Genomic DNA, 12,501 nt, shown 5'->3' with positions numbered 1-12,501 from the left:
AGACCAGCACACACAGTTCCATCAGACTGCAGGTTGTGTTGTGTGCTGTGCAGAAGCTGGGCCCAGGCAAAGTGCAGAGGCCACTGGGCTGAAGCAGAATAACAAGGGACAGCGGTGAGATTTGAGCTTAGAGAGGGTGTGGGACATGCAGGACTTTGGAGACTATTGAAAAGACCATGGGAAACCAGACAGAATGGTCAGGGATGGTGTGACACCATCTGAACTTTTATGAAAGGTGAAGGACTATAGGGCGTGAAAGTGGGGGGGGTGACCGGTAGGTGGGCTGGGGCATTGGTGGGAGGAAGGGTGTTGTAGCCATGAGGTAGGATGGGGTAGGATGGGGCAGATGGGACTCTGAGACCGCTGCTGGGAGTGCAGAGTGGTTCAGCCACTTAGCAAACCTGGCAGCTTCTGATACAACTAAACATTCCCCAACTCCATCAGCTCCACTCTGAGGCATTAGACTGCAGAGAAGTGTCCACAAAAAGGTCTGCATAACACTGTTCACAGCAGTACTACTGTGACTGCCATGCTTAGGGCCCCATGGACCCGTGGGCAGACATGCACTGTGGCACTGGGGAACGTGTAGTGCTGCCAGAGCCACAGCAGCCCGTCACAGCCCAGGAGCCTGCGGCATGGAAAGTGAAATTATGATTAGAGGCCTGTTTTAGAAGGCGGAGAGGCATGTCATCTGTCACCTAAGTTTAGTAGTTAGAAATGGTTAGGGTAAGAGGAGCTGAGGTTGGAAGGATCACTGGTTACATGCACTGGTTAGAAGCTAAACTCCTGGTAAGACTTCAGTGAGAGCCCAGGAACAGCTTTGAGGGAGCATGGTTTGAACTGGCTGGTCCATATATGGCACTAGCAAGGCATTTGTTGTTCTAGAGATGAACTTTGGGCTCTAGAATGTGGGTGCGGTGGGGGCAGAGGCTGAAGACTCAGCTGCCAAGTTCCCAGCAGCCTTCATGGCCACAAGGGGAGTGAGTGCTGAGCTGGGATCCTGATGGGTGGCTTGTCTTGTGATCTCAGACATCCTAAGAATGTTTCCCTTCACACCAGTCACATCTTCATTGGAATGAGCCTGCTCTTGACAAAAATTTCTAGATTGTCTCCTTCACTTCCTTCAGAGCCAACTTAAGCTGCACATAAAAACCAGAAATTTCATTTAAAGTTGAGTGAGATAGTTCATCTTGTGGCTCAGTGGTAACAAACCCGACTAGTATCCATAAAGACTCGGGTTCAATCCTTGACCTCGCTCAGTGGGTTAAGGATCTGGCGTTGCTGTGGGCTGTAAAGTAGGCCAGGAAAAAAAAAAAAAAAAAGGAAAGAAAAAAAGACAAAGGTGAGATAAACTGGATTCTCTTCAAGTGGAAATTGGCCCACAGAGTCCTTTCTTTGTAGAGTTGTGAAATTGATCCCTCTCTCTTCCTCTTTTGTTTTGGCTGCCAGAAACCCCATTCAAAAGAGCTGGCATTGCTGTGGCTGTGGCTTAGGCCGGCAGCTGTAGCTTTCATTAGACCCCTAGCCTGGGAACTTCTATATGCTGCAGGTGCGGCCCTAAAAACCAAAAAAATAAATAAATAAATAAAAGTTACTTGCTTTGTATGCTTTAATCACTTGGATATGCAACTCTGAAAGAAATGAAGTTGCAACACAGATAACACTGCGTAGATTTAAAAACTGTTGCATTATGTGATCTTTTTTACACAGTTTTTAGTCGTTGTAAAATTGGCACCACAGTCAAGAAAAGTCGAAAAGTACAAAAAAGCAGAAAATCCTGTGATTTTGATTCTACTGTAACTATAGGACGACTTCTGGTTTACTTCCTTCCGGTCTTTTTCTTTTTTAAAAATTCAGTTTCTATTCCTGAGTTCGCGTGTAGGGACCGCCGCCCTGGATTCTCGAGGCCTCAACCTCCCAGGCCCCAGGCCTCTACTTCTGCTTCTCCGCTCCGCCTGTGGGCACCTGGCAAGGGGCCTGACCCCACCACCGGGGAGAGGCGGGGCCTGGTGGGCGTGGCCGGCGGGGCGGGGTTGGGCCCTGGCGGGAACTAAAGGAAGTGGGCTCGCGGCGCCTGCGCACTCCACTCCACGGACGTCGGTTTTTTCTGCCCGGCGCCCGCGCCCTTCGCTGCGCGACCCGCGTTCCGCGTCCCGCATCTCACGCAGCTGTCCCTCCTGCTCGCACCTCGTTGGGAGGTGAGTACCGCCTCGCGCCCCCAGTTCCCGGGACCCCCACTCCTCCCCGCCGCTTCCTCCGCGTGAGGTAGCTGCCAGTCCGGCGCCCTGGCACTTCTCCAGTGACACGCTGCCGGCGGCGAAAGTGGGTTGAGTGACTTAGTGACCGGAGACCCTGGGAGGCCTTCAGTCACCAGTGGGGGCACGGTTCTTTTATCCACCGAATGGGACGTGCTGCGCTGTCGGGGTCGGATGGTCCTCATAGGGAGGGGAGGGGGGAAGGGTCCTTAACCGAGGCGGGCCTCATCCTCGACCCCCTTTCGGGCAACTACCCCCAGGCCATACTTTTTCGGCGGGTCTGTCTGCTGCGCAGGCCTCCCTAGACGGCGTCCGCAGGGGCACGTGGTTCTCAGTTCCATCCCACTCATCCGGGCGCAGGCGGGTTGGGGTGGGGGCCTTTCCTGGGCCTGGGTCCCTGCCATCTCCGGGCACACCCTGAGCTAGGGTCCCAGAGTCCACTGGGAGCCTCGCCTGACTGTCCCTGGAAGAGGGCCTGTGCTGGAGCTGGGCGGAGGGTGGGAGGAAAGTCCTCTGGCTTTAGACGTGTGAGGTGACTCCAGGAAGGCACTGCTGGGAAGAAGGGGCAGCCAAGGGTGCCTTCTGCTGTCCTGCCTGAAGCGAAGAGCGGCGGGTTCAAGGACAATTCTCTGGGCTGGGCGGGCAGCTGTGCGGTGAGGATGTGACTGAAACGCAGGCATGCGGCTTTGGTGCAGAGAGCTGCGGGAACACTGGCTGGTTCCTGCTATGCTCTCTGAGGTGGGCTCTGAAGGATGACTAGGAGCTTGCCAGCTGTGCAGGGAACTGGGGGACAGGGGCCTGCTCCTTGCAGGGCGGCGGGGGGTGGGGAGTTCGGAGTTCACAACCTTTGCTGACTGTGCCTGGACCCCTCACTGCAAGTGAGAATGGGCCCCTTGGGGATCCCCTGCACTGAGAAGGAAGGATCAGGGGCTTCCCTGCAGCAGGCCTGGCTGGCAGGGCAGAGGCAGTGAGTGGTTCTCTTTCTGCCTCCTGCAAGGGGAGGAAGGGGCCTGTGTCCTGAGGATGGACCATGTGTCTTGCTGGGGTGCCCAGGACACTGCCTCTGGACTGAGCCCTCAGGAGACATGCTCTAGAGGGTGGCACTGAAAGTGCTTCTGTGGCTGCACCTTTGCTGGCCATTTGTCAGGCCAGGGCTGTGGAGGGCAGTGCAGGCCACCTTCCAACCCCCTGGGATCAGACAGCAGCACCTGACTGCCCCCCTGGAGGTCACACATGTGCCTGTCCAGAGCCACCAGGTCTGCAAAAGTTAGTTGAGCACGACCAGCCATGACACTCAGAGGGCTCTGTGCTAGATCCACAGCTCGAGAGTTTGTGTTTGGGCAAATGCTGGTGGGGATGAGGAATCGGAGGAATCGGAGGAATCGGAGGCCAAGCTTGGAGCAGCTTGCCCAGGGTCACAGCCCTCACGGGCCTCCACCCTGTCCCTGCATGCACACCCATTAGACCTGCCTGAGAGCAGAGGGAGGACCCTGGCCCCTCAGCAGACTCTCCTTCTTGCAGGGCAGTGCCATAGACCCTCTTGGGGCATCCCCCCCCCCCCAGTCCCTTTCCCTGCTTCCTGCCTGTGTGGGTCTAAATGGGGAAGTTTCCAGTGAATGGTAGGCATGAATGGCAGGCTCTGGTGAACCACAGAGCAACCACTTTTGGAGGTTCTGCTGCAAATGGAGTTCTTGGTTGGCTTTTGTGTATTTGCGTCGGGTCCCAGAAGCCACCAGCTTAGACAATGAGGAAGGAAGTGGCTTGTTTTCAGTTACCCTTTCCCCCCAGTAATCCTGCCAGCTTGGCGGTGGAGGTGGTGGTTTTAAAGGAAATAAGTGCCCTCTGAGTCACAGGCAAGGTGTAAGAGGGGACTGGTTACCTCAGGCACACACGTGCTGTGGGGCCTGGGGACCTTCTGCCCTAGTGGGAGTGGTGGCCAGGAGTGGGGCTGCCACTGTGTGGGGAGTGGCCCCTTCTGGGTCCAGGGCTCAGGATCTCCAGAAGAGCTTTGGTGGCTCTAAGGGAGGATGGTTATGGACTGTTCAGACCAAGACTGGCCTTGGTGCTCTGGGGTTGCCTGGGGCTCCTGCCTCCGCCCCATGTGCATATGCACATCTTTCAAGCCCCTGCCCTGGGCAGGTAGGGGCAGCAGGACACCAAGCTCTTAGCACCAGAAGGGTGTCCTTCCCAGGAGGGGGGGTGGGGGGCTGAGGATGGCTTCTCTCTTTATTCCAGCCTTCCTCTAGCAGTTTTTTTAAAAAACACTTTGAGATATTTCACATACCATAAAATTTACCCATTTAAAGTGGATTCCAGTATATTTGCAGAGTGGAGCAGTGGTCACCACATTCTATTTAGAGCCCTCAAAACCCTGAAAAGAAACTCCACATCAATCACTCCCAGCACCGTTATCCCACAGCCATAGGCAACCCTAGTCTACCTTTTTCTCTGTGGGTTTGCCTGTTCTGGGAAGTTCATATAAATGGAATCATACAGTCTGATTTTCTGTGACTAGATTTCTTCATTCAGTGTAATGATTCAAAGTTTATCCATGCTGTAACCTGTATCAAAACTTCACTCCCTTTGATGGCCAAATAACATTCCATTTTATGGATATACTGCAGTTTCTTTATCTGTTCAACAGTTCATAGACATTTGGCTTTTGGCTATTTTGAATAATTGTCACTATGAACATTCATGTACAAGTTTCTGTGTGGACATGTTTTCATTTCTTCTCTATGCAGACACACCTAGGAGTGGCGTTGCTGGGTCATGTGATGACTCTATTTAACAGTTTGTGGAACTGCAAAGCTGTTTTCCATAGTGGCTGTACTGTTTAAATTCCCACCCGCACTGCCTGAGGGTTTCCACCTCTCCACACCATTTCTACCACTTGCTATTATCTTTTTGAGTCTAGCCATCCCAGTGCCTGTGAACCAGTGTCTCATTGTGGTTATTCTTATTATTTGTCTTTTGTCTTTTTAGGGCCGCACCCACGGCATATGGAGGTTCCCAGGCTAGAGGTCTAATCGAAGCTACAGCTGCCAGCCTACGCCAGAGCTACAGCAACACCAGATCCGAGCCGCATCTGGAACCTGCACCACAGCTCACACCAATGCTGGATCCTTAACCCCCTGAGCGAGGCCAGGGATTGAACCTGCAATCTCATGGTTCCTAGTTGGATTTGTTAACCACTGAGCCATGATGGAACTCCTCATTGTGGTTTTGTAATGGTTAATGACAAGGAGCATCTTGTTGTGTATTTATTATCCTATTAAAATCTTTTACCCATGGAGTTCCCTGGGGGCCTAGTGGTTAAGGATACAGCATTGTCACTGCTATGGTGATGGTTCGGTCCCTGGCCCAAGAATTTCTTGCCGAGGGCATGGCCAAAAAAAAATCTTTTGCGCAATTTTTAATGGGGTTGTCATTTTATTGTTGTTACAAGCATTTTTTATGTATTGTGGATATAAATCCTTTGATAAATGATGTATTTTTTCCCCCTTTCTGTGGGTTGTCTTTTCACGGATTATGTCATTTGGAGCACAAAGATTTTTAATTTTCACGAAGTCCAGTTAATTTTTCTCTTGTATATGGCTTATTCTTTTTTTTTTTTTTTTTTTTTTTTTTTTTGCTTTTGCTTTTTAGAGCTGCACTTGGAGCATATGGAGGTTCCCAGGCTAAGGGTCAAATCAGAGCTACAGCTGCCAGCCTACACCACAGCAACAGCAACTCAGGATCCAAGCCAGGTCTGGGACCTGCACTACAGCTCATGGTAATGCCATATCCTTAACCCACTGAGTAAGGACAGGGATTGAACTTGCAACCTCATAATTCCTAGTCAGATTTGTTTCTGCTGCACCGTGATGGGAACTCCTATGTCTTTTTTTTTTTTTTTTGCCATTTCTTGGGCTGCTCCCGTGGCATATGGAGGTTCCCAGGCTAGGGGGTCAAATCGGAGCTGTAGCTGCTGGCCTATGCCAGAGCCACAGCAATGCAGGATCCAAGCCGTGTCTGCAACCTACACCACAGCTCATGGCAACGCCAGAACCTTAACCCACTGAGCAAGGCAAAGGATCGAACCCGCAACCTCATGGTTCCTAGTCGGATTCGTTAACCACTGAGCCACAACGGGAACTCCTGTCTTAATCTTTTAAGATTGCATCTAAGGTCAGACACCCAAGGCAACAGAAATAAAAGCAAAAATAAACCAATGGAACCTAATCAAACTGACAAGCTTTTGCATAGCAAAGGAAACTGTAAAAAAACCCAAAAATACACCCTGCAGAATGGGAGAAAATAGTTTCAAACAATGCAACTGACAAGGGCTTAATCTCTGAAATACACAAACAACTTGTACATCTCAACAGCAAAAAAAAAAAAAAAGAACAACCCAATTGAAAAATGGGCAAAAGACCTCAATAGACATTTCTCCAAAGAAGATATACAGATGGCCATCTGGCACATGAAAAAATGCTCAGCATCACTAATTGTTAGAGAAATGCAAATCAAAACTACTGTGAGGTACCACCTCACACTTGTCAGAATAGCCATCTTTAACAAGTCAACAAATAAATGCTGGTGAGGGTGTGGAGAAAAGGGTACCTTCCTTCATTGTTGGTGAGAATGTATATTGGTACAACCATTGGAAAACAGTATGGAGGTACCTTGGACAAAACTTTCCTTGAAAAAGACACATGCACCCATATGTTCATTGCCGCACTATTCACAATAGCCAAGACATACAAACTAAATGTTCATTGACAGATGAATGGATTAAGAAGATGTGGTATATATACAAAATAGAATACTGCTCAGCCATAAACAAGAGCAAAAATAATGGCATTTGCAGCAACATGGATGGAACTAGAGACTCTCATACTGAGAGAGTCAGAAAGAAAAAGACAAATACCATATGATATCACTTATATCTGGAATCTAATATATGGCACAAATGAACCTTTCCACAGAAAAAAAACTTATGGACTTGCAGAACAGATTTGTGGTTGCCAAGAGGGAAGGGGAGGGAGTGGGATGGACTGGACTGGAAGTCTGGGGTTAGTAGATGCAAACTATTGCATTTGGAGTGGATGAGCAATGAGATCCTGGGAATTCCCTTCATGGCTCAACAGTTAATGAACCCAACTAGGATCCATGAGGATGTGGGTTCGATCCCTGGCCTCGCTCAGTGGGTTAGGGATCCAATGTTGCCATGAGCTGTGGTGTAGGTCGAAGACGCAGCTCAGATTCCGAGTTGCTGTGGCTGTGGTGTAGGCCAGCAGCTGTAGCTCCGATTTGACCCCTAGCCTGGGAACTTCCATATGCTGGGGGTGCTGCCCTAAAAAGCAAAAAAAAAAAAAAAAAAAAAAGGTAAGCAATGAGATCTTGCTCTATAGCACAGGGAACTATATCTAGTCACTTACGATGGAACATGATGGAGGATAATGTGAGAAAAAGAATGTATGTATATTTGTGACTGGGTCACTTTGCTATACAGTAGAAACTGACAGAACACTAAACCAACCATAATGGAAAAAAATAATTTAAAAAAAAGATTGCATCTAAGAAATCATCTCCTTACCCAAGACTGTAAAGTTTTATTCCTTCATTCTCTTCTAAGAGTTTTTTTAATAGTTGTAGCTTTTACATTTAGGTCTGTGATCTATTTTGAGTTAATTTTTATGCAGGGGCCCAAATTCATGCTTTTTAATTTTCTTAGCGTATAAATGATTTACAGTGTTGTATTAGTTTCAGGAGTACAGCAAAGTGAATCAGTCATTCATATAAATATATCCATTCTTATTTCTCATATAGGTTATTACAAACTATTGAGTAGATTTTCCTGTGCTATATACAGTAGGGTCTTGTTTAATTATTTTATACAGTAGTAAGTATGTGTTATTCCCACCCTCCAAATTCTTTCCTCTCCCCAAAAGTTTAACTTGTGGTAACCAGAAGATTGGTTTTGAAATCTGTGAGTTTGTTTCTGTTTTATAAATGAGTTCTTTTGTATCATTTTTATTGGATTCCACATATTGGTGATCTCATGATAGATGTCTTTGCGTGACTTCACTCAGTATGCTAATCTTAGGTCCATCCATGTTGCTGCAAATGGCATGATTTCATTCATTTTTATGACTGAGTAATATATATGAGTTGTCTATATGTACCCCATCCTCTTAATCCATTCATCTGTCCATAGACACTTAGGTTGTTTCCATGTCTTGGCTATCATGAATAGTGCTGCAGTGAACATAGGGGTACATGTATCTTTTGGAATTATAGTTTTCTCTGGATATATGCCAAAAGGCTTTTTTTTTTTTTTTTTTTTTGTCTTTTGTCTTTTTAGGGCCGCACCCACGGCATATGGAGGTTCCCAGGCTTGGAGTCTAGTCAGACCTATAGCTGCCGGCCTACACCACAGCCACAGCAATGCCAGATGCGAGCCGTGTCTGCGGCCTACACCACAGCTCAGGGCAACGCCAGATCCTTAACCCACTGAGCGAAGCCAGGGATTGAACCCACAACCTCATGGTTCCTAGTCAGATTCATTTCCGCTTCGTCATGACGGGAACTCCCAAAAGGCTATTCTTTACCCTGGTCTTGGCCCCTTTGTCAGAGATTGATCAAGCATAATATTAGGGTTTATTTATGGACTGTCATTCTGGTCCATTGATCTATATGTTTATCCTTTGCCAGGACCACATTGTCTCTGTCACTGTAGCTCAGTAATAAGCTTTGAATTCCAGAATTTTATTTTTCTTGATGCCATTATATTTCTCAGTTTCATGTTTGGGTTGCTTATTGCTAGGCATTATAGAAATACAGCAGCGGAGTTCCCGTTGTGGCACAGTGGAAAGGAATCCGACTAGGAACCATGAGGTTGTTCAACCCCTGGCCTCACTTGGTGGGTTAAGTATCAGGCGTTGCCGTGAGTTGTGGTGTAGGTAGGAGTCTCTGGCGTTGCTGTGGCTGTGGTGTAGGCTGGCAGCTGTAGCTCTGATTCGATCCCTAGCCTGGGAACCTCCATATGCTGCAGGTGTGGCCCTAAAAAGACCAAAAAAAAAAAAAAAAAAAAAGAATTACAAAAGACCTTGGAAGATTGTGTCCTGCAGCCTTGGTGCACTCATCTATCACAGCCAGGATATTTTAGTGGATTCCTTGGACTTTTCCATGTGCAAGATCACGTCAAACATGTATTAAAGCCTCAGTTGATTCCAGGTTCCCAGGCCTTTGAGATGAAGGGGAGGGAAGAGAGTGGTTTCTGGGGAATTTCCCAGGTGTCTGTGGGGAGGATAGAGGGTTGGTGAGCTCAGTCAAAGGAGGCGGAGGAACCAGCCTCCCAGCTTCAGCTTCCTTCTCTCCTGACAGTCCTGGTGGGCAGAAGCGAGGCCACAGTGTGTTGTGGGTGAGCGACAGCTCCCACCCACCTTGAATGGTCAGAAGGACTCAGTGGATATGGGCCTGGGCCTCCCTGTGGCTCCGCCTTGACCCTGTCCACTCACTGCAGGGGAAGGACTGTCTCCTTACAGCTCCAGCCGTGATCTCCATGTTATCTAGAAACTGGTTGTATCATCTTGCAGGTTCCTTCATTAATGAATGAGCTAAGTAAAGTCTTCGATGTGTTCATTTTATTGTTGTGTATTTGTCCAAAAGTCATGGTTTCACCTTTTTTCTATAGTTGGCAGTTTCAGAACTATCCCCGGAAATGTGCTCAGGGGTCCATGAGTCTTTGCTCACATCCCAGAGGTGGCTTCTCAGGGCCATGGAACTGCTCTCTATGTCATGTGTTTTGGCTCTGCTTCTGGTTTGCCCCTGTGGACCAGCCACACTGTGGTGGCCTCGCTGACTGCGGGGTCCTGGGGTCCTTGTGGGCAAATGGCAGGGGTCTGTTCTCTCTTGAGCAGGAGAGGACAGAGAATCTGAATGGTCGGACTTTGGTTTGTGTCCTTAGTCTCTTTTGAGCTCAGTTTAGGATTTTGTGCACACCGCAAAGAGCACCTTGAGTTGAAGTTGTAGGACCATTGTCCTGTGCTGTGTGTCTGTGATTCACAACAGCCTCTGCCTCCAGCTGTGTACATTTTCATCATCAGGCAGTTAGGTTGTGAAGTGTCTTAAGTTGGAGGAACTCGAGTGTGAACCACTGTGGTGTGGTAAGTTAATGATACAGCTTATCTCTTTGGAGGCACTGATTTGTCCTCAGCCCAGCGCAGTGGGTTGAGGATCTGGTGTTGCTGCAGCTGTGCCGTAGGTCACAGCTCCAGCTCTGATTTGATCTCTGGCCTGGGAATTTCCATATGCTGCAGGGGTGGCTGAAAAAGAAAAAGAAGTTGGAGACACTCTGTTCTGATTGGCTGTGGACCTAAATAAATTCTTACCTAAGACGCATATTTCTAAAATTTCCAGGAAATCACATTTGTAATAATTGAAATGCATTAGTTTTTTGGTTTTTTTTGGGGGGGGGGGGCTTTTTGCCTTTTCTAGGGCCGCTTCCCTGGTATATGGAGATTCCCAGGCTAGGGGTCTGATCGGAGCCATAGCCACCAGCCTACACCAGAGCCACAGCAACGCAGGATCCGAGCCGTGTCTGCAACCTGCACCACAGCTCACGGCAACGCCGGATCCTTAACCCACTGAGCAAGGGCAGGGACCGAACCCGCAACCTCATGGTTCCTAGTCGGATTCGTTAACCACTGCACCACGATGGGAACTCCTACAATTTTAAATGATATAAAATTCACAGAAACAAACTGAGAAATGTTTTAGGAATACAGGTCCACAAGCCTACTTAGAGAAACACAGAATCAACTATAATGGTCACCAGTGGGAGGGGGGAGGAGCAAGACAGGGGTAAGGGCTTAGGAGGTTAGATGGGTATGTATAAAATAAATAAGCTACAAGGATCTATAGCCAATATTTTAAAATAACTATAAATGGGAGTTCCCTTGGTGGCGCAGTGGTTAACGAATCTGACTAGTAACCATGAGGTTGCAGGTTCAATCCCTGGCCTCGCTCAGTGGGTTAAGGATCTGGCGTTGCCGTGAGCTGTGGTGTAGGTTGTAGACACGGTTCTGATCCCGTGTTGCTGTGGCTGTGGCGTAGGCCAGCAGCTACAGCTCCGATTAGACCCCTAGCCTTGGAATCTCCATACGCCATGGGTGCAGCCCTAGAAAAGACCAAAATAAATGAATAAATAAATAAATAAAATAACTATAAATGCAGTATAACTTTAAAAATTGTGCATTACTATGTTGTACATCTGTAACATAATATTGTACATCAACTATACTTCAGTTTAAAAAAAGAATACATAATTCAGATAAACCTTTGGTAAATGAGAATAAATTAGTAGTTGTGTGTTTAAAAAAAAGCTATGTCTCTGGAGTTCCCCTTGTGGCTCAGCAGGTTAAGAACCTGACATAGTGTGCATGAGGATGTGAGTTCTATCCCTGGCCTTAAGGGTCTGGCATTGCCGTGAGCAGTAGTGTAGGTGCAGATGTAGCTCGGATCCTGTCTTGCCATGAGCTATGGTGTAAGCTGGCAGCTGCAGCTCCAATTCGACTCCTAGCCTGGGAACTTCCATATGCTGCAGGTGTGGCCCTAAAAAGGAAATAAAAAATTTTAAAAAAGCTGTCTTTTCTCTGGTTTATCAATATTATACCTAACATTAATTATAAATAATCAGTATTCAGTATGTCAATATAGTACATTTTATTGTACTTGCCCCCCCGACTCATACAGGTTTACTTATCAAATCATTAATATTATTCTTACCATAATGTGTAAAGTCATGACAAATGTAAATTTGTTTTCAACTCAATTTAATTGATTTCTGATAGTGTTTGCTTTAACAGTATTCCTGGGCACAGCATGTTGGGTTTGTGGGCAGGCAGTTTATAACAGGACAGGACACTGAAACACATTACACCGTTCCAGGTGTTGACTTCAGGTGTTCTTATGTGCTCAGGCTCTGTCTTTGGCTGGTTTACGAATGTGCCTCCACTGGGGAAGCAGAGCACATGTGGTGTGGGAAGCGCTGGACTCTGAACTGCTTTGACAGCTCTCGGTGCCTGGTTCCCTGAAAAAGTCAGTCACTTTGAATAAGTATCATAATTAAAATGGATGGCAGAGAAAAACTCTTGTGTATTATGCTTTTATTTTCAAGGAAAAGGGGTAGCTTTTTGTGTTTTTTGTTTTTTTTTTTTCTCAAAGCAGCATTTCTCAAACTTTTTGGTCTCTTAAATAA

General features: G+C 47.4%; 2 protein-coding genes across 9 annotated transcripts in view; one reads left to right on the top strand and one right to left on the bottom strand.

Moving 5' to 3' along the window:
- Positions 1–2,050: 2,050 nt before the first annotated feature.
- The window catches only part of LOC146403467 (uncharacterized), a 13,661-nt gene continuing 3,210 nt past the window's right edge, over positions 2,051–12,501 (bottom strand). Inside the window, exons 1-2 of one of the 5 annotated variants that reach the window (XM_084957247.1) lie at positions 6,277–9,334; positions 2,051–5,350 (exon numbers count right to left, since the gene is read on the bottom strand). In XM_084957247.1, coding sequence (XP_084813373.1) covers positions 2,051–2,440 — 390 coding nt within the window. In that variant the 5' untranslated portion in view covers positions 2,441–5,350; positions 6,277–9,334. Of the gene's footprint in view, positions 5,420–6,276; positions 9,335–12,501 lie in introns of those variants that run through there. The other 4 variants (XM_084957248.1, XM_084957249.1, XM_084957251.1 and 1 more) reach the window with 4 other exon arrangements.
- The window catches only part of BID (BH3 interacting domain death agonist), a 25,420-nt gene continuing 15,018 nt past the window's right edge, over positions 2,100–12,501 (top strand). For all 4 annotated transcript variants that reach the window (XM_005664130.4, XM_021091203.2, XM_085024845.1 and 1 more), the window contains exon 1: positions 2,100–2,198. The gene's annotated coding sequence lies outside the window, so the exon portion shown is untranslated. The remainder of the gene's footprint in view (positions 2,199–12,501) is intronic.

The sequence above is a fragment of the Sus scrofa genome, chromosome 5 (assembly GCF_054392235.1).
Source record: "Sus scrofa isolate SSC_HxYL_T2T_F1_AM1 chromosome 5, Sscrofa_HxYL_maternal_Yorkshire_Landrace_v2.0, whole genome shotgun sequence".
NCBI lineage: Eukaryota > Metazoa > Chordata > Mammalia > Artiodactyla > Suidae > Sus > Sus scrofa.
This window is presented reverse-complemented; position numbering and strand designations above follow the sequence as displayed.